We start from the raw sequence: 24,102 nt of genomic DNA, 5'->3' as shown, positions 1-24,102 counted from the left end.
GCTAAAAAACTATTTTCAACAGCATATGTACAATGGAAAGTAAGTAATCTTGCATGTCAACACAAAACGAGTACAACAAAAGTGATGCCTGTATTAGTAGTACCTGTAGATGCCGATGATGCAGAAGAATGTAGTAATCAATTGTTGTAAATAACCTGGGCAACATTGATACAGTAAAAACTATTCCTTTTCATTTTTTGTGGCAAAGCATAGAAATTACCCTTTGGGTTCCATCCTGGTCCTCCTACCCACAAAAAGAACAACAGTTGCTCAGGTCATCTGTTAAGACAAACAATATTAAACAAATATGTTCAGATTAATACAATTTGCTTGGCATAGAATGAATTGACTGTCTTAGGGTTGCTTATTTGTGAGATAACATGCATACATTTTATTTAAATCATATTAATTAATTAATTATATTTAAATTTTATGAATTATGATCAGTATTTTATGAATTATGATTATCCATCCATCCATCCATCCATTATCTATACCGCTGAATCCGTCGATCGGGTCGCGGGTGGGCTGGAGCCTATCCCAGCAGTCAATGGGCGAGAGGCAGGGTACACCCTGGACAGGCCGCCAGTCCATCGCAGGGCCACATAGAGACATACGAGACAAACAACCATGCACGCTCACACTCTGAATTATGATTATTATTAATTAATTGAATTCCAATTGGCTTGAATTGGACTTACTATCTAAGTGCCTTGAGATGACATTTGTTGTATTTGGCGCTATATAAATAAAAATGAATTGAATTGAATCGAATAAAAAACAACAACATGAAGTGACTGACAATGTTGAGCGAAAAGAAAACACCCGATTCTCTAAGGAGGGACTTGGCAAGCCTGAATTTGTCCACTGCCTTCTGATTTTTTTTTACTTCATTGCCCAGATTGAGGTCATTGCAAAAGTGTCAATGAAGGCAACTTGACCGGCATTGCACTGGTTGTGCTTGAGCATTAGCACAGTTAAATATGTATTTATCACCTATAAAACAAATGTTACAAAGATGTCATTAGGATTACACAGTGAATGAAGCACATGCCTTAGACCTTAGCGGTTTTCCTTTCAAAATTGAGAACAACAAATTTTCCTACTTGGGCATATCCGTGACAAAGAAGCATCAAGATCTTTTCCAGGAGAATCTTAATCACATTGTTAAATCAAACTAAACAAACCCTAACACAGTGGTCGCCCCTGTCAATGTCTCTTGTGGGTCGCATCAACTCAGTCAAAATGACCATTCTACCTAAATTTTTGTACCTTTTCCAGGCTTTACCACTCTTTATCCCTGGATCCTTTTTTCAACTTCTCGACTAAGTTATTTCTTCATACTTATGGCAGGGTAAACGACCACGTTTGAACAGGATCCATCTTCAAAAGACCAAGGCGACAGGCGGTCTGGCCCTTCCAAACTTTCGCTTGTATTATTGGGCTGCTAACTTGCGCTGCCTTGCATTCTGAACCTGACTGGGTGGCGATGGAGCTACAGTCACACGATAACTTATCAATTTTTGCACTTCTTGGATCCTCACTTCCACTTCCCTCAATCAAACCAATTAGAAACCCAATGGTTAAACACTCTCTAAAAGTCTGGGCCCAATTTAGGAAGCATTTCGGTTTTCATAGCTTTTCTCTCCTAAGCCCCATTGCATCAAACTACCTTTTCAAACCATCCTGCCAGGATTCTGCCTTTCAAGAATGTCACAGGAAAGGTATTGTACGTTTTAAAGATCTGTTTATAGACAACAGTTTGGCTTCATTTGAGCAGTTGAGTAGAAAATTCTGCCTCCCTAAGTCAAATTTTTTCAGGTATCTTCAGGCGAGACATTTTGATCTTTCTCAGGCGTCCAGATCCATTACAGCAGCAGAATCGACCATTGTTGACACTGTTCTTTCTATGGATCCACTTAAAAAGAGGCTCATTTCAGCTTTTTATGGCAAGCTGTTGGATCTTCGGAGTGCCCCCACAGATAAGCTCAAAACAGCATGGGAGGAGGACTTAGGTTTTTCCTTATGAGAAGATACTTGGGTTTCCATACTCCAATTGGTTAATTCATCAGCCCTCTGTGCACGTCACTGTTTAATTAAGTGTTGTTTTCGTCAACGATGACGATGACGAAATCATTTCGTTGACGGCACTTTTTTTCATGACGATAACGAGACGGTGACGAGATAAACATAGCTGTCTGATGACGAAAACATGACGAGACATGTGTGAGTTTTCGTTGACAAAACGAGAATGGACAAAAATGTTAGTGGGTGATCTGTCAGACGTTTAAAATGCATGACATTTCTGCTTATTGTGTGTGTCAATTAAAACCTAAAAAGTATCTGCTGCGGCATCTTAAGGCTCGCCACAGGGATATTTTTTCAAAGGTAAGTTACAAATGCTGTTAACATAATCGATAAATTTCATAGTAAGCTAATACATTAGTACGTTTTCCACATACTCCTGGCGCAAATGGGCTGCTAACTTCAGGCTAAAATTAGCTTTTGTTACGCTAACGTCAATTCATTACAATTGTGTTACTTTAGCAGCATGTTTACATTCAGTGACGATGTGGTTATCTCTTTGTGTGTACGTTCTGTCAGCACGTAACTTGATATGTTAAACAGGTCGAGTTACTGTTATACGTAGAGTCTGCTAGCTTTAGCTTAAAAGCCACAAGTGACGTTGTGCAGCCCTAACCAGGACCTGTGCGTTTAGTGCGCTTACAGTAAAGTTGGGACACACGCACAGTACAGAATGAAAAATCAGAAAGCTTTAGTACAGGGTCAGTTAATAAGCTATGTATTTTTGTTCTGCTTGTTTGATAGTTAAGACCATACTATTTTCTTAACAAGGTAGACTATACTTATTTTTTCTCTCTTTTTTGACTAAAACTAGACTAAAACCTTTTTGACTTTTCGTCGACTAAAACTGGACTAAAACTAACACATATAGAAGTGACTAAAACTAATAAGCATTTTAGTCCAAAAGACTAAGACTAAGACTAAATCTAAGATGGTTGTCAAAAACAACACTGGTTTAATTCAGTTCAAAGTGGTACACTGGGCTCATATTTCAAAAGCAAAATTGTCCTCCATATACCCGGACATTAGTCCATACTGTGTCAGATGCAAACATGTGGAAGCTTCTCTCATTCATATGTACTGGTCCTGCTCAGGCCTTAATAATTATTGGAGAGAAGTTTTTCAGACACTTTCTCGGGTGCTAAACATCAAATTAGAACCAAACCCACTGACTGCTCTGTTTGGGGTCATGGGAGGGGAGAAAAAGCTAACTATAGCAAAGCAACGCACTTTATCCTTTGCTTCCCTTCTGGCCCGTTGAGCAATTCTGCTCAGGTGGAAGGATACTTTTCCTCCCACTCATGCGCAATGGCTGGAAGACATTGTGTCCTTCTTAAAACTGGAGAAGGTTAAGATACTCACTTCAGCAATCAAATGAGAAGTTCCAGAAGGTGTGGGGCCCCTTCCTAAACGTATTCCAGACTCTGTAAAGGCTTGGCCCTTGAGTACAGCTCAGCTATGCTGCACATTTTTGGCTCAGTCATGCTTTCGGCATAACAGTGATCTTATGCTATGACTAGTAACCTGGCTGTGACATGGGAGGGATTACTTTTTACACCGTTTGATTTTATTTGGTTTATTTTCATTCTTTTATTTCTGTATTCTTGTACATCTCACTTGTGCATGCTGTGATTGATATATACCCATAATCATATCTCTGTATTGACTATGAAACGCTGCACATTTGTTATGTTGAGAAAACTTCAATAAAAAATATCTTGAATCAGGATTACACAGTGGCAGTTTCTCTGCTACTACATTGTTGTAGTATTAGTGATTTTCCTTGCACGTTTTAAGGTAATTTTATTTCAACACAATATACTCTAAATGTCATAACTGAAATATTACCCATTAGGGAGTGGAAATTTATACATACAATAGTAAAAAAGTGTTACCTGACTCTCCAGCTCCTTGTTAGGGCCCATGTTCAATGGAAACTAATGGAAACTCACAGCTCCCGCAAACAAAGCCCAACACTGATACCTACTGGAAGGAAGCAGCAGAGGGTGCCCGAAACAAACTCAATTTGTTTTCACACTCAGGTGGCGGTAGGTGGGCAGTGTTCTTACATAGAGGTCGATTTTTAAAACGGTGGAAAAGGGGCATTATCCACCAGTGATCTCACATTTCCCCTGATGATCGAGGGAAGAAATGCTTTAAACTTCCTCCTCCTTTTCCTCCAGTTTGTTCCTGCTCTGCATCCTAGACATCTCTTCTTAAGCTCATCCAGATTTGGGGTATTTTTCCAGCCATTTCTTGGGCTTTTGTGAAGCTCAGTTAGCTGCACCAACAGGTGAACAACTTTCCCGTTGCTATGGTTACACATCATAACAGATGTGGAAAACTACAAGAGTGACCAGCAGAGGTCTTTCCAGCAGCATCCACACCAGTTCAGAAGTCTCTGTTTTCACAGAGAAAATCTGAAGAAGATGCAAAGAATTCTGGAATAATGGTGCTGACCTGGTTTGGTTCCACCTGAACCCAAAACATTTAATCCAGAGCCAAAAGCTTCCATCCAATTTGTATCATCAATCTACATTTATAAATAACTAAAGCTGACATATGAGTTTATTATTTTATTTCTTTCTAGACTAGAATTATATTACGGTGGAATTCTGCAGTTAAAGAAAGAGGAAAACCTCCATTTAACCAGGAGTTACAGCAGATTAAATCTGTAAGTTAGTGTAAATATAAATATATATGGCGAAAAACCAGGACCGGGGTGGGCCATTTTCTCAGTCCGGGAATTTAATTCAAATTCAGGCCACTCTAATATGGAGGAGGAATTTGAGTCCGTGAAAAAAGATAAAACAAACAAAAAAACAATCGATAACAATAAAAAAAAATACAGTTACAGTTGGAGAGGAGATAACCGTGACAGCACATTTGAAACTGCTTGTCAAAAAATGGAAAACTGGAATGTAAAGCAAGTGTTCGGTTCATTTACACACAGCAAGCACGGGTCTGCACCTGTATTCATGTTCAGTCCGAAATGGATAGAAATCAACAAGAAAACAGATTCTTCCTTTCACATCAAAGCGTCGTGCCCGCGCGGTGTCCGAATAAGTGCTCATTGCAACTTGAAAATAGAACACTCTATTCCCTGCACGGGCGTGAGCGGGCTCAGCTCACATTATAATATATGGGAGGGGAAGGCTTGAACATGAAACATGATGCTGGTGCAGACTCTCCAGTAATTAAAAAAGGCAACTAAACACTCCAACGTGCTCGCGGTGCCCCTGTCCCTGCGCACGCAGACCATGTACAATATTTGCATACAGCCCTTCTAAATAATTATATTTATTTTAATTGCATGTTTGAGATGCATTTAATAACAAATATCAAACAACAAATGTGATCGGCCCTATTTAATATTGCGTTAGTAACCACATGTGCGCGCCTATGCAGGCTACAGTTGATGAGGAGATAAAGCGTGATAAAGCGTTAATTGTTCATCAGAACTGGAATGTAAAGAAAGTGTTCGGTTCTTCTTTGAATATAGGAATACACTTCTAAATCATATAAATTGTGAGATTTTACATATTTAACAACAAAAGCTGTCAGATGACAGTTGAGTTGACATTGCAAACGTTCGCCACGTTATAGACTATTTGATCAAATTCACAACCAGGCCTATTATCCATATCTCTCAGTAACCTACCAGCTTATCTTGAGAAGATATCTGTCAATTTGGCACATTTGGCTGCCATCTGTCTTTTTTTTAGCTTAGCCCTCTCTGTTCCACCTGGCCTCTTTCTACCCTCCATCACTGACGCGCTCTGTTTCGCGCCATTGTTATTTAAAAGACGAGCCATGGCCCAAACCATCTGAAACATTTGGGAGGAGAGAATTCCCCTACATGGTAGAACCTATTTAATCTGCTGTGAAGCAGCAGGCGGCTGCGCTGCAATGGTGAATTTATGCAGACTACAGTTGAATTGATATTAATGCAAGAATAAGATAAGTGACAAAAATTAGTTACAACTATTTTCCCCTTGGGCCAAGCAGCCCAGGTCGATGGTTTGGGCCGGGATAGGTCCCGGATAATACCATTGCCAAACCAGCATTGCGAAAAACACTAACTTCATGGTCGAACTGGAGGAAACTCAGGTATTCTGCAGAAGCACAGGAGTTCACTCTCTTCAGATCATGAATATCTGACGTTGATTCCTGCTTTTAAAAGAACCAATGAGAAATCCCCAGTGAGACGACACTGCCACCAGGAGGTGAAATTGGAACATTACACTATTGTTTGGATCCAGCACTGTGTTCTTCAACAACCTTCAGTTTTACAGATCATTACGGAGGTTGAAAAAGTAAGTTTCAACCCAAAGTTTGGACTAAAATCTGTTCACACGTCTGATTCAAACACAACAGACATTTGAAAGAGTTTCACAGCTTGAAGTTGAGCCTCGTGCCCTTTTAGTGTTGGAACAGCCTTAACTTTCAGCTTCAGTCATCAGCATCATACAGCTGTCTGGGAAGTACAGGGAACAACTCCAAACCTTTTTCAGATTGCGTTAAAGATTTCTGGGTCTTTGGGGAAGATGATAAGGGTCAACTTTCCCTCGTAACCAAACACACATTTTCTTCAAAAATATCTGTGTAGCAAGAACATGAAGAGCATGAGAAAAGTTAACATCTGACCTTTAATGAAATGCAGAACAATGAAATACAGACGAGTGTAAAGCGCGACTTCACATCAAACTGAAATGATATATTGCTTCTTCAGATGTTTACATAAATACCCACAGCTGGTGCAAAGCTACTTTGTGGATCTTAACTTTAAACAAAACAAATATGTTCAGTGTAACAGAATAAACATGTTTCTACTTTCAAACAGACTGCATTTTGTTCTGTCCATCAACTCACAATTGATGCCATGTTTGTCTTGAACGTCGGGAGATCCGTCCCCAGTTAAAGCAATCCCAACAAATTATAAAGCACTTTCAATGGTTCTTCAAACATGTGCTACCCACAGAACAGTCAGAACTAAAGTCCTGACAAGAGAAGGTGGTAATCCACAAAGAAAATTTTTAATCTGAACAGAGGCAAGGCTTCTGATTGGTTGTTCCTGTTGCTGCTGCCAGGTGAATGTTTGCTTATCTGCCGTAAAAATTGTTGTTGATTAAGCCAATCATTTCTCTGCAGTGTGACTACGTTGGTGTCTCTTTAGACTAGATAATCTGGTGAAAGCTGCCCCACACTGACCACAGCTGTATGGCTTCTCTCCTGTGTGACTACGTTGGTGTGTCTTTAGACTACCTAATTCAGTGAAAGCTGCCCCACACTGACCACAGCTGAAAGGTTTCTCTCCTGTGTGTATATGTTGGTGTGTCTTTAGACTAGATAATTGAGTGAAAGCTGCCTCACACTGACCACAGCTGTATGGCTTCTCTCCTGTGTGAATACGTTGGTGTGTCTTTAGGTTACCTAATTGAGTGAAAGCTGCCCCACACTGACCACAGATGAAAGGTCTCTGTCCTGTGTGAATACTTTGGTGTGTCCTTAGAACAGATAATTGAGTGAAAGCTGCCCCACACTGACCACAGATGAAAGGTTTCTGTCCTGTGTGAATACGTTGGTGTGTCTTTAGATTAGATAATGCAGAGAAAGCTGCACCACACTGACCACAGCTGAAAGGTTTTTCTCCTGTGTGACTACGTTGGTGTCTCTTTAGACTACCTAATTGAGTGAAAGCTGCCCCACACTGGTCACAGATGAAAGGCTTCTCTCCTGTGTGAATACGTTGGTGTTTCTTTAGATCAGATGATTGAGTAAAAGCTGCCCCACACTGACCACAGCTGAAAGGTTTCTCTCCTGAGTGAATACGTTGGTGTGCCTTTAGATTAGATAATGCAGTGAAAGCTGCCCCACACTGACCACAGCTGAAAGGCTTCTCTCCTGTGTGAATACGTTGGTGTGTCTTTAGATTAGATAATGCAGTGAAAGCTGCCCCACACTGACCACAGCTGTGTGGCTTCTCTCCAGTATGAAGCCTCTGATGATACCTCAGATTTGATTGTTTGATAACTTTCCCACAGTCCTTACAGCAGTGCCATCCGGATCCCTCTTGGGCTCTACGTTTCTGCAATGACAGAGAGGAAGAAGACTTAGATCCTTTTGAAGTTCACACAAAAGATTTCTCTAAGCTAACCAACATATTCTAACTGGACCTGGACAGACCGAGCCACTCAGGTCTCAATATCTCAGATCAAACGTGAACGCTGAGGGTGCGTTTATAAGTGCCCTAAGCTATCAGCACTGTGCTCTGGTGTGTTGTGCACACGTTCAGCTTTTTAAGCTGTAAACTCTGGCGTTTTGCTCTTTTACTAATTCTTTTTGTCATGATGAAACTCTGAAAAGGAACTTGAGCTACAATATTTCTAAATGATGGAAGGAACCAGAGTCTTGTCTAAGTTGTTCACTTAAACACCATGTAGAGGTTGGGCTGAAAAAGGTTGATGACCGCTGGGTTAAAGAAATAAAAGTAACAGTGGTGGTAATACATGACATTCTTTACACGAACCCTCTGTTCAAGCTTACAACTCAGAGGTCTGCAGCCATTCAGCTCAACAGCCATCAGGGAAACACAGTCCGTTTTAACTCAAACTTTGTTTCTCTTTGTTAAAACAACTCTACAAACCTGTCATCTAACCATTAAAGACCCAGAATATTACCACCACCAGGTTCAATTCATGTAACCCAGAGACTTTAAACACAAATAATGAAGATTAGTTCCTGAACCTCTCAAATCTGCAGACTGAGAGCCAGAAAACGTCCCACCACAACAATCTGCCCACTGATTTTCTTCCAGCAGATCATTCAGCCTGCAGCACATGTTGAGTCAAAGCACATCTGGATCTGCAGCTCAGAGAGAGGAGATGAAACCAGGAAACACTTTGCTGTTTTTAACCAGGAAAAACACAAACTGAGCAAATGGAACGTTTATTAAGTGACTCTAATATTGATATACTTGGAATATGTGAAAGTTGGTTGACACATTCATCATCATCTACAGCAGCTACCAGCATTCCAGGATATAATGTATTTAGAAAGGCTAGAGAAGGTTAGACGTAGAACAGACACTATGCAACAATATAATGATTTTGGATCTTCCATTCATTAGTTCAAACATAAAACGCCATATATGCTTCAAGAGCATCAATGTGAGCTCCTCTCTGACTGCATGGTGGGAGTTTCTTAAAACGATACAGTCTTCACTAATCCCATGCAAACGTACACCCATCTGGAACAACCCTGACATCCTACAACATAATAATATAATAAACTTTCCTTAATCTTCAACTTATCAAATTACTGTAAAAAATCTACAGGGCATTGTCTAACATAGACAAATCAATATCCCTTCCCATTGTGAAATGGGAGACGGATCTGTCAGTCAACTTTGACCAAAACCTTTGGTCCCAGATATGTTTAAGAACTTTTAAAATGCTTAAAAATCCTAATTTACAATTGATACAAGATAAAATTATTCACAGAGTACACTAAACAGGTCAACGGATGTTCAGGATGGGTTTTGCATCATCTAGCACTTGCTCGCAATGTACAGGAAATATACCTGATAATTACATCCATGCAATTTGGTTCTGTCCACCTTTCCAGAGGTTCTGGCGCCTGATATGTGAAGACTTGTCAAAGTGTCTGAAATGTAAAATACCACCCTCCCCATCAGTTTGCTTACTAGCCCATGTAGATGACATGACCTTTGAGACAAAGTCAATTCACATGATTTGCACTGCCTAATGTATTGCAAAGAAAACTATACTTTTAAATTGGGAAAAAAAAAAATCTTTGCATTAACCAATATAGAGACCTTTTGTTGGATCATATCAGTCTTGAGACAGCCTCTTCCTCCAAATTAGATCATTCTCTCTGAGATCCTTTGATCGGTTCCATTACCTAGTGGGGGTGGGGAATACCCCCCGATCGCACCTTATGAGGCATGGTGTCCGGTACAATTCCTGAATGAGGAAATCCAAAATCTAGAAGGTCTAATATTCTGGAAAATAACGACATTGAGGCTCACTCAGATAACTTTATTAAAAAAGGTCAATTATATTATAACGCACTTCACAAAAAAAAAGGTAAATCCAAGCAACATAGAAATAATCTGTCCTGGTTGAACAATGAAATGATAAAATGAATGAAAAATTGAGATAAAGTCTAAATGGAAGATAGCTCGGGTCACCCCCCCCCCCCCGTCTTTAAAGTGCTTATGAAACGAATTTTAATTGTTGGAATTTCACAGTTTTTGCTGCTGATTCTAAAGGTTCCAAGCCTTGCAATTAAAATGAGATATTGTCTGGATAATAATTTATCCGGGAAGTCATGTTAAAACGGGCTCAAAAGGAGCCACATTTTTAGCCTGGGCGAAAGCCGACTGTTGACTTTGTCAAACAGTCTGGGAAAACCCAAGAGGAATCCGTTTCCATGGAGGGCGGGACCTTACCCAGCAACTTAAATTCATTGGAGTAACAGAGTTCCCTTAACCAATCATAATGTTTAGAAATGACGTTGGTTATGCGCCGAGGTTCATGCTTACTCTCGCGAGGCTCTAGCTCGCGAATCACGCTTCCCACATCCGCTTTCATTATAACCGGTACCATTTGATAAATCAAACTTTTCCCAAAGCCAGTTGGAAGGAGAGCTACGACATCCTTGCCACTAACAATATTGAAGAGGCATTCCTCTTGCTCTCGTTTTAATTGTGTAATGCTCTCCAGAGTTGAGACAACTTCATGGATAGCTTCTAGCGTTCTTCCGTCGCCATGTTTATTTCCGCTGCGGTTGAACTACAATTATATGGACTACAATGGACTCCGCGCGTGAGTTCTGCGTCACCACTCGCAACTGTTTGCTGATTGGCAAAACACTGAGAGAACCGAGGTAGGGGGATTTGGCCAGACTATGTGCGGAGCCAAAATCTTTGGGCGGAAGTACATAGGATGGCGTCGCCAGGCTACCACATTTTGTCTTTTTGTGCGAATTCTTTTTTTAATGCGTGACGTCATAGGGTTGACACAGAAGTTCTCGTAGTCTAACTGTAATGGAGGCGTCTATGGCTAAGACATCACAGCACGGCAGAAAATATTGTGTTGCTGGAGGAACAAATGGTGTTAGTTGCAAAAATAGCAGCTTCACTGAAGGGATCTCTCTGCACATGTTTCCCAAACCAAAAACTTCTGGAACTGAGGCTGACAAGGAGAAGGCAAAGACGAGAGCACGGTGGATACAGTTTGTACGGAGGCATCGTCGTGATTTTGAAGTGTCCTCAACATCCGTGTTGTGCTCCGTACATTTCCATCACAAAAGTTTCATTTAAAACTGTGGAGATCGCGGGAATGGTTGGGAATAGGAGACGTCTTTTAGCTGAAGCTGTTCCAACTATTGACATCGCTGGACCTGGTGTGCCGACGGAGACTGTCCCTGCTGAACTACTGCTCGGGCGCGAAGACAGCTAGGTGAGTCTGAAATTTCCAGATCGGACATTACTGGACTTGTTTTTTTTTTATATATAATAATGTTCGCTTACTGTTCGCTTCTGAGAGGCAAGTGTCGACCACTGCTATTGGCTGAGAGCACGATGGATCGTATCACTGCGTGCTGCCGCCTGCCGGTAGCTGCACCTGAATTGCTGCTCGGAAGCAGGGGACTGCTCGCTTTGCTCTTCGGTCTACACACATATCCAGCTAGAATTGCTGTCTGGTCTCTCCGGTGATTGCGCCGGCTACGACATCCGAGGCTCCGTGGATCAGTCCTACCGATGGCTGCTGACGGTCGTGCCGAGGCCGGGTGCCCATCTCCCTGCCGCCGACCCGTGAGGATCCGCAGACGGGGCCGCGCAATGGAGGATCTCCGACCCGTTAATCCACGCCATTGTTTATTAAGCTTACATTAAAACCATGTTATTATCACATACGTTTTTTTTAAGTGGCTGGATTTCAAAGTGCCCCTTCGTTAGGTTTCAACGTGTCAAAGACAGTGCAGCAGAATGCCATATCTGCAAAACCGGCATGTTCAAATCTTTTCCAGTTTACCACAGCAAACATACACTATTGTGTCATTTGATTGATAACATCTTAATAATAATCAGCGATGGCTGTTTTGTGCCGCCGATCCTGTGCTGAAAATGGTAACTTTCTTTCATTTCCAGTACCCATACGGGAGGTGCAGAGAGCCTCTTCAATATAGATATTACATCGATTTGTGTGGCTTAAATTCAACGAAAGTTTTTCCACATAATGTTAGAGGTGTGTTCTTTCGACCTGCTGATGTTTGTATCAGAATTTTGGTTCCTTTATGAGAGATAGGTCCATCAAATGTATGTTATTATCGCAGCCAGCCATACTAGCAAATAAGGGAGTCAACCCTATGACGTCACGGTCATGTGGCCAATTTCGCACCAAAGGCCATATAATTCACACTTTTAAATGGCCGTTATAAAAAGTTATGCCCGGAAAATTTAGTTCAAGTTGGATTGATGGTTTTAGAAAAAGACAAAAATTTCATTTGAATGATAGATGAACATTCGTTTCAGTGCATCTTTAAGGCCGAAAAAAATCTATCGACCCATAAGTATTTTACCTAGAATTTCCAAAGTAGCGGAGAAATGGGTTACCACAGAACTGACTGAACACTGAAATAATGGCCATGCCACTCTTCATCCAATGCAGTTTGGATTTAGGAAATTCCATTCAGCAGAGACAGCTGCCTGTTATTTCCTAGAAAACTTAAAGAGCTTGTTGGATCAGGGTGGCTTTGTAGCTGCTGTATTTCTTGATTTAAAGCGTGCATTTGACACCATTTATCATGATGTGCTTATTGCTAAATCAACTCATTTCAACTTTTCAAATAGTGCCCTCTGCTGGATGAAATCATACCTGTCGCACAGGAAACACCCGAGTACCACAGGGCTCAATATTGGGTCCCGTTTCATTCAGCCTAAATGTCCATAACTTACCAAATGTCTGTAGAAATATAAAGATGCAACCATATGCTGACAACACTGTATTATACTGTCATGCCAATTCAAGAAGCTGCTGCAATTCTTTCAGGACCCACGGTGCCAGTGTCCTATTGGCTCCAAAACTGTTGTTTACATTTGAACAAAAAAATAAACAGTCGGCTTCCAATGCAGCGCTACAACAAGATAGTCACATAATAGCGAGCTCCTGCAAGTCGGTTTGAACAAAGTACCTCCTATCAATATAAATAGCACTAATATTGTTTCAATTTAAGCATGGACGGAGGGAGAAAGCTAAGGAGTCAGATGATGAACAACAATGTGAGTGATACACAACAAAACCCAGAAGTGATCGAGTCTGCTGAGCACGAGGAAAACGACGACAACGGAGAAACAATGTTAGGTGAAGCTAGCACTGACCAGAACGCTCTGCTTCAAGCTCTAACAATGCTTCATACAGAGTTAAAAGACTTTAAACAATGAATGAGACGAGACCTGGACGAATTTAAAAACAACGTCAAGAAAGCTTTGAAAGACGACCTCGCGGAGTTTAAAGGTGAAGTTTTGCAGGAGCTCCATAGCCAAAATGCTAACATAGCTGAGGCACAAACCCGAGTAGCTGATTTGGAGTCGACCTGCTTGGAGATGAAAGAAATGCTACTGGCGGTGGTGAAAGAAAACACGCAGATGCGGGACAAAGTTGTCGATCTGGAGAGCCGTGCAAGAAGAAATACTATCAGAATTTACAGGGTTCCAGAAGAAAAAGAAGGAAGGTCTGTCATTGAGTTTGTTAACGAGTTGTTTAAACGCCACCTAGCCCTGCCTGAAGGACTTGAGCTCCGTGTCCATGATTTTAGAAATGGGAGGAATAATAATATGTGGTGGTGACTTTAAAGCGATAGTTTTGATATCCAGCCAAGTAGCCCACCAAAAGTTTTTTCGATCTTGGCTGAACATCAGCTGAATTACAGAGTTATCCCGAATAGCTTCGTACAAGCGTTAATGGGACCTGGCAGTATCTCCAAAATTACCACACTAAAATCACATGCCATGATACCAAACTTCTACAGTAGTACAAATATGGTCTGTACTCACCAAACTATGCATTTGGAAGTTTGAAAATAGTCCAGGAGTTTATTATTATCATCACAAGCCTAATAGCTTCTCTGCTGCTAAAGCTGCGTCGACGTCACTTCTGGGAGCTTCAAAGTAAGATGAGGGTTGATCTACTACTGTAGACAACAAAGTATATGCTATATTCTACATGTTTTTTTTTTATGAATTTTTATGTTGTAGAGTTGTTAAATTTATTTTATCAATGGAGAAATTGAGCAGCCTTGCTCAAGTAAGTAAGAGATTACTGTGAGTTATCAATAGATTTTTCATTGGCTCAGTTGGGGAACTTGGACTAAAGCTACTTTGATAGCTATCAGCTGTTTTTTGGATGTCTGTCTCATCTTTAAGGTTTCCAAAGGATTAGCCCCTCCACTATTACAGGATTTCATAAAGACAGAATCCTCTAAAGTAAACCCCAGAGCACTTGAGGAGACTGATGTGCAATGATACAGGACTAAGTTTGGCCAAATGGTGGAGTCCATCAGATGAACAGTGCTGGAACACACTGCCAACTCGTGTTAAAACTGGGACAATTCCACCACCTTTAAAAAGACCCTTAAACAGTGGTTGAAAACAGCCAGAGCTGCTCTCATGTGTCACCTCTCCGTCTTTTCCCTTTTGTGTACGGACTCTTAACTGTGATGTCAATCTTTCTAAATATTTTCTGTGTGTTTGTTCTTTAGTTTTTTGTCATGCTGTATTGTCTGTATGTTTTTATGACACCTGCCTGAGGACAACGGATGAAATTTAGCAACTGTGCTAACTCCGGCATATTTACATGGATGCTTTGCTGATATGTTGATTAATGTGCAGAGTCCAAATCACAAAAATAAGAAATAAAATAAAAACCTCCTCCACACTGACCTGTGGCCCGGTGGACCCAGAGGATGAGCCGGCTCTGTTCCTGGTGGAGGGGTTAAGCTCCTGGTTCTGCTCCTGGTTCTTGCCCTGGTTCTGCTCCTGCTTCGGCTCCTGCTTCGGCTCCTGCTTCGGCTCCTGCTTCAGCTCCTGCTTCAGTTCCTGGTTCTGTTCCTGGTTCTGTTCCTGGTTCTGTTCCTGGTTCTGTTCCTGGTTCTGTTCGTGCTTCAGCTCCCGCTTCAGCTCCTGCTTCAGCTCCTGGTTCTGTTCCTGGTTCTGTTCGTGCTTCAGTTCCCGGTTCTGCTCCTGGTTCTGCTCCATTCTGGTCCGACTGATGGACTCTGCAACTGTCAGCACATATGATAAGATCCAGCTGTGGCATGCAGCGTGTTAAACCACACCCACTTTTCTTCTTCTCTTGATAACCTTTCTGCACAGTTTTTAACCATCCAGTCACATTCAATTAAACTCATTACTGTGCTTTTTTTAAAATCCCTGTGAACTTTAAAATTCTTCTTTTAAAGACCCACTGAGGTCACAGTTCAAAATATTTGTAGCTTTTTGATCAAATTCAGAAAAAAATGTAATAATAACTCTGTAGACCGACACCCACTGTGTGCAATATCCCATAAATCTCATCTGAGTCAGTGGAACACCATCAACTTAAATCATTTTACTACATTAAGACAATGATCCTGTTTGAGGAAAGGGTCCCACTATCATCCCAAAGCCTGAGGTTCAGATTCTCTCCGTTTCTAAACCCGTTCTCATTTCCAGAACCTTTTTATCATGTGCTCAGTCCTGGTTGATTCGTGGATAACAGAAAATATTGGATATGTAAAGGAAAGTGAATAATGAAGCTTTCATGAGACACTTCTGAAGAGGACAGTCAGACTGTCTTTTAATGGGCTTCTGAGTGTAAATCTGAGAAATCACACACTGATACTGAGGAGAACTGGATTTCTACTGCTCCTGTGATACTTTCCTGGATCACCCACAAGTCTTTATAATAATGCTATGACTCCTCTTCACACAACTTAAACTCTTCATGTAATTAAAGGATTTATATTGAGCATAATTAAGTCCCATTTTAAGATCTAATCAAATCAAACTTTATTTATATAGCACCTTTCATACTAAAAAAGCAGCACAAAGTGCTTTACATAATAAAATCAGTAATCAAATCAATTCAATTCATAAACTCACACACAACATCACACCGACAACCACACTGCACACATACTACCCCCCCCCCACCACCCCCACCCCCCACCACCCCCACCACCCCCAACATGAGCAACATTAAAATCTGGCTTGAAAATCATGAAATATGGCATATTGTGTACGTTAAACACATCAAATCACATGTTTTGGCTGCACACTTCTATCAAGCGTTAGCATTAGCATGCCGGGCTAACTGTGAATAGCAGCCAGGTTATCTGAACTTTTTACTCTCTGCTGCATGTTCTGACTGCCCGTGTCCAGCAGCAGGAATCAAACCAATGACACAGAGCACTTTGAAGACATTTCTGCTAACGTCTGACCGCTAAATTAATTCTTTTCTGGACTCACCTGCATGCAGCTTTCTGTTGCTATGCTACCAGATGTTCAGAGTCGGGACGCTTCGGCACAACGCTACGAAGCGCAGAACGCATTGTTTGGTCGAATCGGCTCGGCTTCCGTCGCTTGCTGATTACGTCACACTGCATGAACGAGAGCACATTGTGATTGGCTGTAGTAGCCATAGTAACCGCAACTAGGAGAGTTTTTTTTCTCGGTCTTTAGGTGATCGCCAGCAGCTATGGAGAGCTTTTAGGAAGAAATTAAATATTTCCCACAAAATAGTGTGTACCACACCTTGAGCACCACAAGCCCCGAATCTTTAAGATCTAGTTTGTTTTGTTGAATCATTTTGGCCTTTGTTCACTCTGAAGAGAAGCTTCATTTTCAGTTTTGTGTGCTGAGCAGCAATAACCTCTTTGACTATATGCGGGTAGACTCCTGCACATAAATGTACATAAAATCAGCAAAAATTGTTCTGTTGGATATGTGTATATATACATAAACTATATATATATATATATATATGTGTATATATATATATATAGCTATCTTCTGTTTTAATCTCACCTAACGGCAGACAAAGTACATCGGCCCACATCCGAGCTAAAATATCAAGGTAAAAGTCATCACAGTTTGCTTAGGCTACCTATTTTGACCCAGTTCCCAACCCAACTTTGAGAATAGATTAACAGCGATATTTTTTATATCGCCCGATAAGACTCTCAAATTATCGCAGCACGTTAACGCCGATAACGGCCTACCACTAATGTATGTATGTATGTATGTATGTATGTATGTATAGATAGATAGATAGATAGATAGATAGATAGATAGATAGATAGATAGATAGATAGATAGATAGATAGATAGATAGATAGATAGAATTTTGAATTTTAAAACAAACCTTTATTTCTATGTACTCTGTATACATTTTTCGTCGCTAACTAAAAATAAAACAGAAAAACAAACAAAAACACACAAACAAAAACCAGCAAATCAAGTTAAAGGTTCAGGATCAGAGAGTTTTCTCTGACTGAACAAAGGACATCCCTCACACCCCAAAGCTTTTCAAACTCGTCTGTTTGTCTGGTGAGTTTATAAAAACTAAACTCCACTCTGAGCCGAGCTGCTAGCAACCCAGTCAACATGGACACTACGTCCTCTGACCCCTGACCTCTCACTCTATTCTTCCTGGTTTTCCAGATGGCTAGCTTTGCTGTTCCTGAAATGAAATTAAGCAACTGAAGTACAGCCTTCCTCCTTGCACAATAATGTGGCCCAAAGATGAACAGGCTGGAGGAGAAACCCTCACCTAACCCCCGAAACCACCTCTGCAGCTGTCTAAACAGCGCCTCCAGTCTGGGACACTGGACAAAGAGGTGGTAGACTGTCTCTGACTGAGGGCAGAACGGACAGCCATCCCCTGTGCCAGGATCGAGGTGCACCAGATACCCGTTTGTAGCTGTGGCCCCATGTACGATCCTCCACTGGAGGTCTCCTGTCCGTTTGTCGACAGGAGGTTTGTACAGGGACCGCCAACAGCCTCCTGGGGAAGGTCCCATGCCAAAAAACTCTGTCCACTTTGACGCCTTTAAACCTACCAGGGTGCGCAGGTTTCCAACTTTAACACTGAGGAGATAGAGATCCTTCTTCCCAACAGACTCAAAGTCTGCAGACTCGGAGGTCTTCAGAGACAGCAGGCCATCCTCCTCAGGCTGCCACTGTCCCACAGCTGGAGAGACAGCCAAGGAAGGAAAGACATATTCACACTCTTGGTCCCATAGATTAAATAAAGAGGGGTCTTGAACAAAACCTCTGAAACCTCCAGGCAGGGCGACACAAACCTCTTCTACCAGGCGGAGTAGAACCTATTTGACTTGATGTTGAGCAGGTCAGCGAGATGAGGGATGGATGTCTTCACCAGATGACCCAGCTTCACAATTCCTGCTTCTCTCAGTCTGGACCTCAGGCTGGCAGAAGACAAGACTTGGGAGGCGATAAAACTATTCCCAATGAGCGGTTCTTCAAATAGCCACATCCCTGGTGTTGTTGTTGCTTTACGTGTTGATGTTAAAACCTGCCAAGCCTGTAGCACTGACCGGTAGAAGGGTGTAAGACCAGTCAGATCCACCGACTGGGGCTGAAGCAGGAACAGGTGTTTATCGTACCCCAGCCGTCCAGCCTTCCTCAGCAACAAAGAAGCTGTGTCAACCCATGGCAGGCCAAAACTGTACAAGAGTTTTAGAGCTGTCTGCAGCCTGAACGCCGTGACACGAGAGGCAATGTCCACCAGTCCCTGTCCTCCCTCTTGTACCGGCAGGTACAGTACTGCTGGCCTTAGCCAGTGCCTCCCTGACCACAAAAAAGTCCACAATTGCTCTCTGGATTTCTTCAATCAGGCCCTTTGGTGATGGTAGGACTGTGAGTTTGTGCCAAAGGGCCGAGGCGACCAAATTATTGACAATCAGGACCCTTCCCCTGTAGGAAAGCTGAGGTAGCAGCCATTTCCATTTAGACAGTCTGGCACACACTTTCTCCACAGCACCCTCCCAGTTCTTGCTCTTAAACTCATTTGTCCCCAGAAACACACCTAGGACCTTTAGTCCCTGTCTTACCCAGCTGAAACGTCCTGGTAGCCTTGGTATTTCCGTGTCTATCCACTGACCAACCAGGAGAGCATCACTCTTCGCCCAGTTTACTTTTGAGGAGGATGCTCTCTGATAGAGATCCAAACTGTTGGTCAGGTGGTTGACATCTCCCTGATCCCTAATAAAAACACTGATGTCATCAGCATATGCTGACACTACCAGGGGGGGCCGCTGAGGTATACCTGATAGCAAAATTCCAGACAGTCTAGACCTCAACCTGTTCAAAAGAGGTTCAATGGCGAGGGAATACAACTGTCCAGAAATAGGACATCCCTGTTTGATTCCTCTTTTAACCTTAATTGGACAGCTCAAAGCACCCCCCACCTTCACCAAACAACAAGAATCTGTGTACAGCAAACCCAGCAGTGACAAAAAACCATCCCCAAAACCAAAAGCCTTTAAGGTGGAAAAAAGATAACTGTGATCAACCTTGTCAAACGCCTTCTCCTGGTCTAAAGAAACCACCCCAACATCAACATTGTACACCTTACAAAAATCAAACAAGTCCCTCATCAAAAGAAGATTATCCATGATGGATCTGTCCGGGACACAGTACGATTGGTCTCTGTGGATGATCAGGTCAAGACAATTTTTTAGCCTGTTGGCAAGCACTTTCGAAAAAAGTTTGTAGTCAGTGCATAGCAGGGCCACAGGCCTCCAGTTCATTAATAGAGCCAGGTCTCCTTTCTTCGGAATCAAAGAAAGAACTGCGTGTCGACATGATGTTATTAACAATCCTGTGAGAGTGCACTCCTGTAGAACCTCCCACAGGTCAGCACCTAAACACCTCCAGAAACGTTTGTAAAAATCTGCAGGGAGTCCATCCAGTCCTGGAGCCCGACCAGAGGCCATCTGTCCCACTGCAGCAGTGAGTTCCTCCATGGAAATATGAGCATCCAGGGCGGCTCTATCCTCGCTGCTCAGCTGAGGAAGTCCCTGCAGCAGCTCGTCCTGGCACTCCCTGCTACAGTTCTCTGCCCGGAAGAGGGTACTGTAAAAATCCACTGCGTGCCCCCTCATCTCTTTCTGGTCAGTGGTTACTGTCCCATCAGGAAGGCGGAGACAAACCATCTGTTTTGTCTGTGAGACAGACTTCTCCAGATTTAAAAAGAAGGAGGTGGGAGCGTCCATCTCCCTGACACTAGTGAACCGTGCCCTCACCAAAACCCCCTTTCCCGTAAAAAAGTGCTCAGTTCCTGTCTCTTTTGTTTCAATGTGTGACTATCTGTGTTGTTGTGCGTGCAAAAATTGTTTTCCAGGTCCCTGATTTCTTCTTCTAAGTGTTGTATGGCTCGTTTAACTTGTATGGTTGAGTGGCTGGTGTACTGCTGACAGAAAGCTCTGATGTGTGCTTTCCCAACCTCCCACCACTGACTAAGAGACTCAAAATCCCTCTTCCTCCCTCTCCAGACTCCCCAGAAAACCTCAAATCTTTGGCAAAAATCAGTGTCCTGAAGGAGCTTTATGTTAAAATGCCAGTAAGAGCTGCATTTGGGTGTCTGTGAAATATGAAAGTCAAAAGTGACTAGGTGATGATCAGTAAAACCAACCGGGTAAATAAAACTGTTCAGTAATCTATTGCTGAAAACCTGCGGCATGTAAACCCTGTCCAGCCTGGCTGCACTCATAGCCCCATCCACCACCTTCACCCAGGTGTACTGCTTTGTGTGAGGATGTTTAACCCTCCATACATCCACCACACCCAGCTCTGCTCCCAGCCGAGATAATGCTGCAGCAGACTGTAGATGAGGCTCCTGTCCTATCCTGTCTAGTGTGAACTCTGTGGTGCAGTTCCAGTCTCCCCCCATGACTACACACTCTTCCTGAGCACACTGCTTCACAAACACAGAGATCCTCTGCAAAAGGTCCAGTCTGTCTGAGCCCTGATTGGGAGCATAGACATTTATCAGACAGAAGATGAAACCCTGAATTTCTGCTTTAACAGCTAAAGCCCTGCCTGCAATGATCTCTGTGGTAGAGGTGATTCTGACGTCCAGACCTGGAGAAAACAGGGTGGCCACACCTGCAGACAGGTTGGTGCCATGTGACAGAGTGTACAGGCCTCTCCACCCCAGACCCCAGTCTACCACGTGATCCATAGTACTGTGTGTCTCCTGTAAGAAGATTATATCTAGTTTCTTTTGAGAAACCATCTCTGAAACTAGCGCCCTCTTGTGTTGATCCCTCCCACCGTTAATATTTAAAGATGCTACCCTCAGCTTATTCATAAGAGGCAGAAGACAGGTGAAAAGAAACAGTAGAGAGAGCAGTAAGAGGATACAGTTGTGTGCCACATTCATCATCGTCATTATCTTATCTTTCTTAATCCTTTTCTTGTTTTGAGTCTTAGCATCTTTCTGATAGAGGTCATGTGTTTTTTTAGACGAAAACGTTTCTTTTCATCAAGGTTGTCGACTCCAACAATTTTCTGTAACGTTAGTGCGCTTTTTAAAAACTTTTCTGGATCTGAGAAATAATCAGTCACCTTCACAGACTGCCCAAAGGTTTCATCGAGGAAAGTATTAATGTCTTCCAGAGTGTAAAGATCTCCACTCAATGACTGTGAATCTGCTACAGACACACAGTCAGAGTCCGACTCATACTCCATCCCCTCCTCATCTTCCTCACCAACACTCTGTGACACACCTGACTGCCCACTCCTCACCTGTACACCAGCAGCCTGACTTTGGTCAGATCCAGCTGCCTGCCCTCCCCAGATGTTTCCCCCACTGACCTCCTCTGCTTCTGCTGCCTGTTCCTGATCTACCCCTGCTGCCTGTTCCTGATCTACTCCTGCTGCCTGTACCTCTTCTCCTGCTGCCTGTTCCTGATCTACTCCTGCTGCCTGTACCTCTTCTCCTGCTGCCTGTACCTGATCTACTCCAGCTACCTGTATCTCCTCTGCTGTCTGAGCCTCCTCTGCTTTTTCAGTTTCTCCTGTTTTTGGCTCTGAACCAGCCAAACTGTCATTAGCTGCTGTCTTAGCTCCTTGTCCTTTTCCCCCTGCCTGCCCGCTGGAGCCCTCTCCTGAATCGGTCTCGATCGCCGTGGGAGCTGTGGGGGTGGGTGTGGGTGCGGGCGCGGCGGCGCTAGCCACCGCCTCGCCACCCGACATCACATCCCCACGAGCGCGCTCGTTCGCGAGCCTGTGAGGACAAGCGACCCGCTTATGCCCCACATCTCCACACTCAAAACATTTCATATTGCCCGTGCTGGCGTACACCATGTAAAGTCCCTCTCCGTGTCTCACTCTGAATGACACGTCCATCGTTTGTGACGGACAGCTCAGGAACATGAAACACTGTCTCCTGAACGAGTCTCAGTTTGTCGCTCTTACACCCCAGACCTACTGTCTTGAAACCACTCGCCATCTTCCCGAAGCGCTGCAGCTCTTGCTCCAGCGCCTCATTGGGGATAAACGGGGGAACACCGGAGACGGTGACTCGGGTGGAAGGCACGGCGAGTGGGGAAACCTGCAGGTACATACCGTTCAAAGTCACTCCGCTCGCCAACAACTCAGCCACCAAACGCTCTTCCTTCACAAACACCACAACCCCTCTGTTCATCCTGGAGGCGTAGGACAGGTTTGCATGTCCCACCTGGTCTCCCACAGCCAGGAGAACCTCCTCCACAGGTACTAACGGGTCGGGCTGAACCCGCACCCCATGGCGGATTGAAAGGGAAAGCGTCTCCAAAGACGCCATCCCCGCCGTGAAACACGGCTAACCCTCCGCCAAACTACACCAAAACACACCAAAACCTACCTCAAAATAATCACACGATTTACATCATAATCACACAGTGAGAAAATGAGTCAGAAAAAGTTCACAAACTCTCAGCAAACTCACCACACCTTCCTTCAACAAACTCCCAGCATGCACTCTGAGAAAAGAAGGATAGATAGATAGATAGATAGATAGATATATATATATATATATATATATATATATATATATATATATATATATATATATATATATATATACTAATGGGGTTTATATTTAATTACTTTGAAGAAATGATAAATAAATATATCCATGATACCCATAGTGATGCTGACATGATTCTGTTGGTCTTAAATGATGCACTAACTGAAGGTTAATCTGACTGATGAAAGTATCTTGGGAACAAAGAGGGAACAGGATGAGACCAAGAGGCTTCAGCTGAAGATGGTGTCATAAGTCTCCCACTAAGAATCTCTGGGGAAAACAGTGAGAACAATAAATATGTAGTTCCACCATCCTGTCCTCACACCACACTGCTAAGATTCCAATAAATGTCAGTCTGCTGTAGTTCCCCTGCAATCCAGCAGAGGGTGCTGTGACTAAGAGGAGCTGAATAAGTGGAATCTGTGAGATGCAGTTTTATCTAAGAAGCAGATGATGTTCTGGTAGAAGAGACATTTCCATCTTACTAACATGGCTGCGGGTGATAAAGTCAGAGGGTGGGACATGGTGGAAGATGGTTGTTCTGGGAACTACCAAGAAGCTGAAGATGTAAAAATCTACTTTTATGGAGGAGACTAAGAATGACAAATAGTTGTGTTCCTGAAAGTGAGTTTTCAGTGATTCAGACCTGATCCCACTCACTGGTGATTGATGGAAATGATCAACATGACCATATAACCCAACTCCAGCAGAGTCTGGGTCCTCTATGACATGAGAGCTAACAGCATCACAGTGTGAACAAAAAGCAATCAGCCAATCAGCTCAGAGGAGAATCTGCTCAATATTTAAACATGTGGGCTGAAAAACACTGTGGGGAACAACTCTGAGACACCTTCTGATTCACATGAAAAGACATTTTAGTTGTTATTTGATTTCATTCAACAGAAACAAAACAATT

At 42.7% G+C, this 24,102-nt stretch overlaps 1 protein-coding gene across 1 annotated transcript; it reads right to left on the bottom strand.

Annotated features, from left to right (window-relative positions):
- Positions 1 to 7,160: 7,160 nt before the first annotated feature.
- LOC142368738 (uncharacterized) lies at positions 7,161 to 15,367 on the bottom strand. Its single transcript, XM_075450922.1, has 3 exons — positions 15,136 to 15,367; positions 10,042 to 10,070; positions 7,161 to 8,173 (listed from the first exon to the last, which is right to left on the bottom strand). Exons 1-3 carry the CDS (start codon positions 15,365 to 15,367, stop codon positions 7,223 to 7,225), a joined length of 1,212 nt encoding a protein of 403 aa, XP_075307037.1. The 3' UTR covers positions 7,161 to 7,222.
- Positions 15,368 to 24,102: the final 8,735 nt, after the last annotated feature.

This window comes from Odontesthes bonariensis, chromosome 19 (assembly GCF_027942865.1).
Source record: "Odontesthes bonariensis isolate fOdoBon6 chromosome 19, fOdoBon6.hap1, whole genome shotgun sequence".
In the NCBI taxonomy this organism is placed as follows: Eukaryota; Metazoa; Chordata; class Actinopteri; order Atheriniformes; family Atherinopsidae; genus Odontesthes; species Odontesthes bonariensis.
Note: the sequence above shows the minus strand (reverse complement) of the source record. Positions and strands in the feature narration are given on the sequence as shown.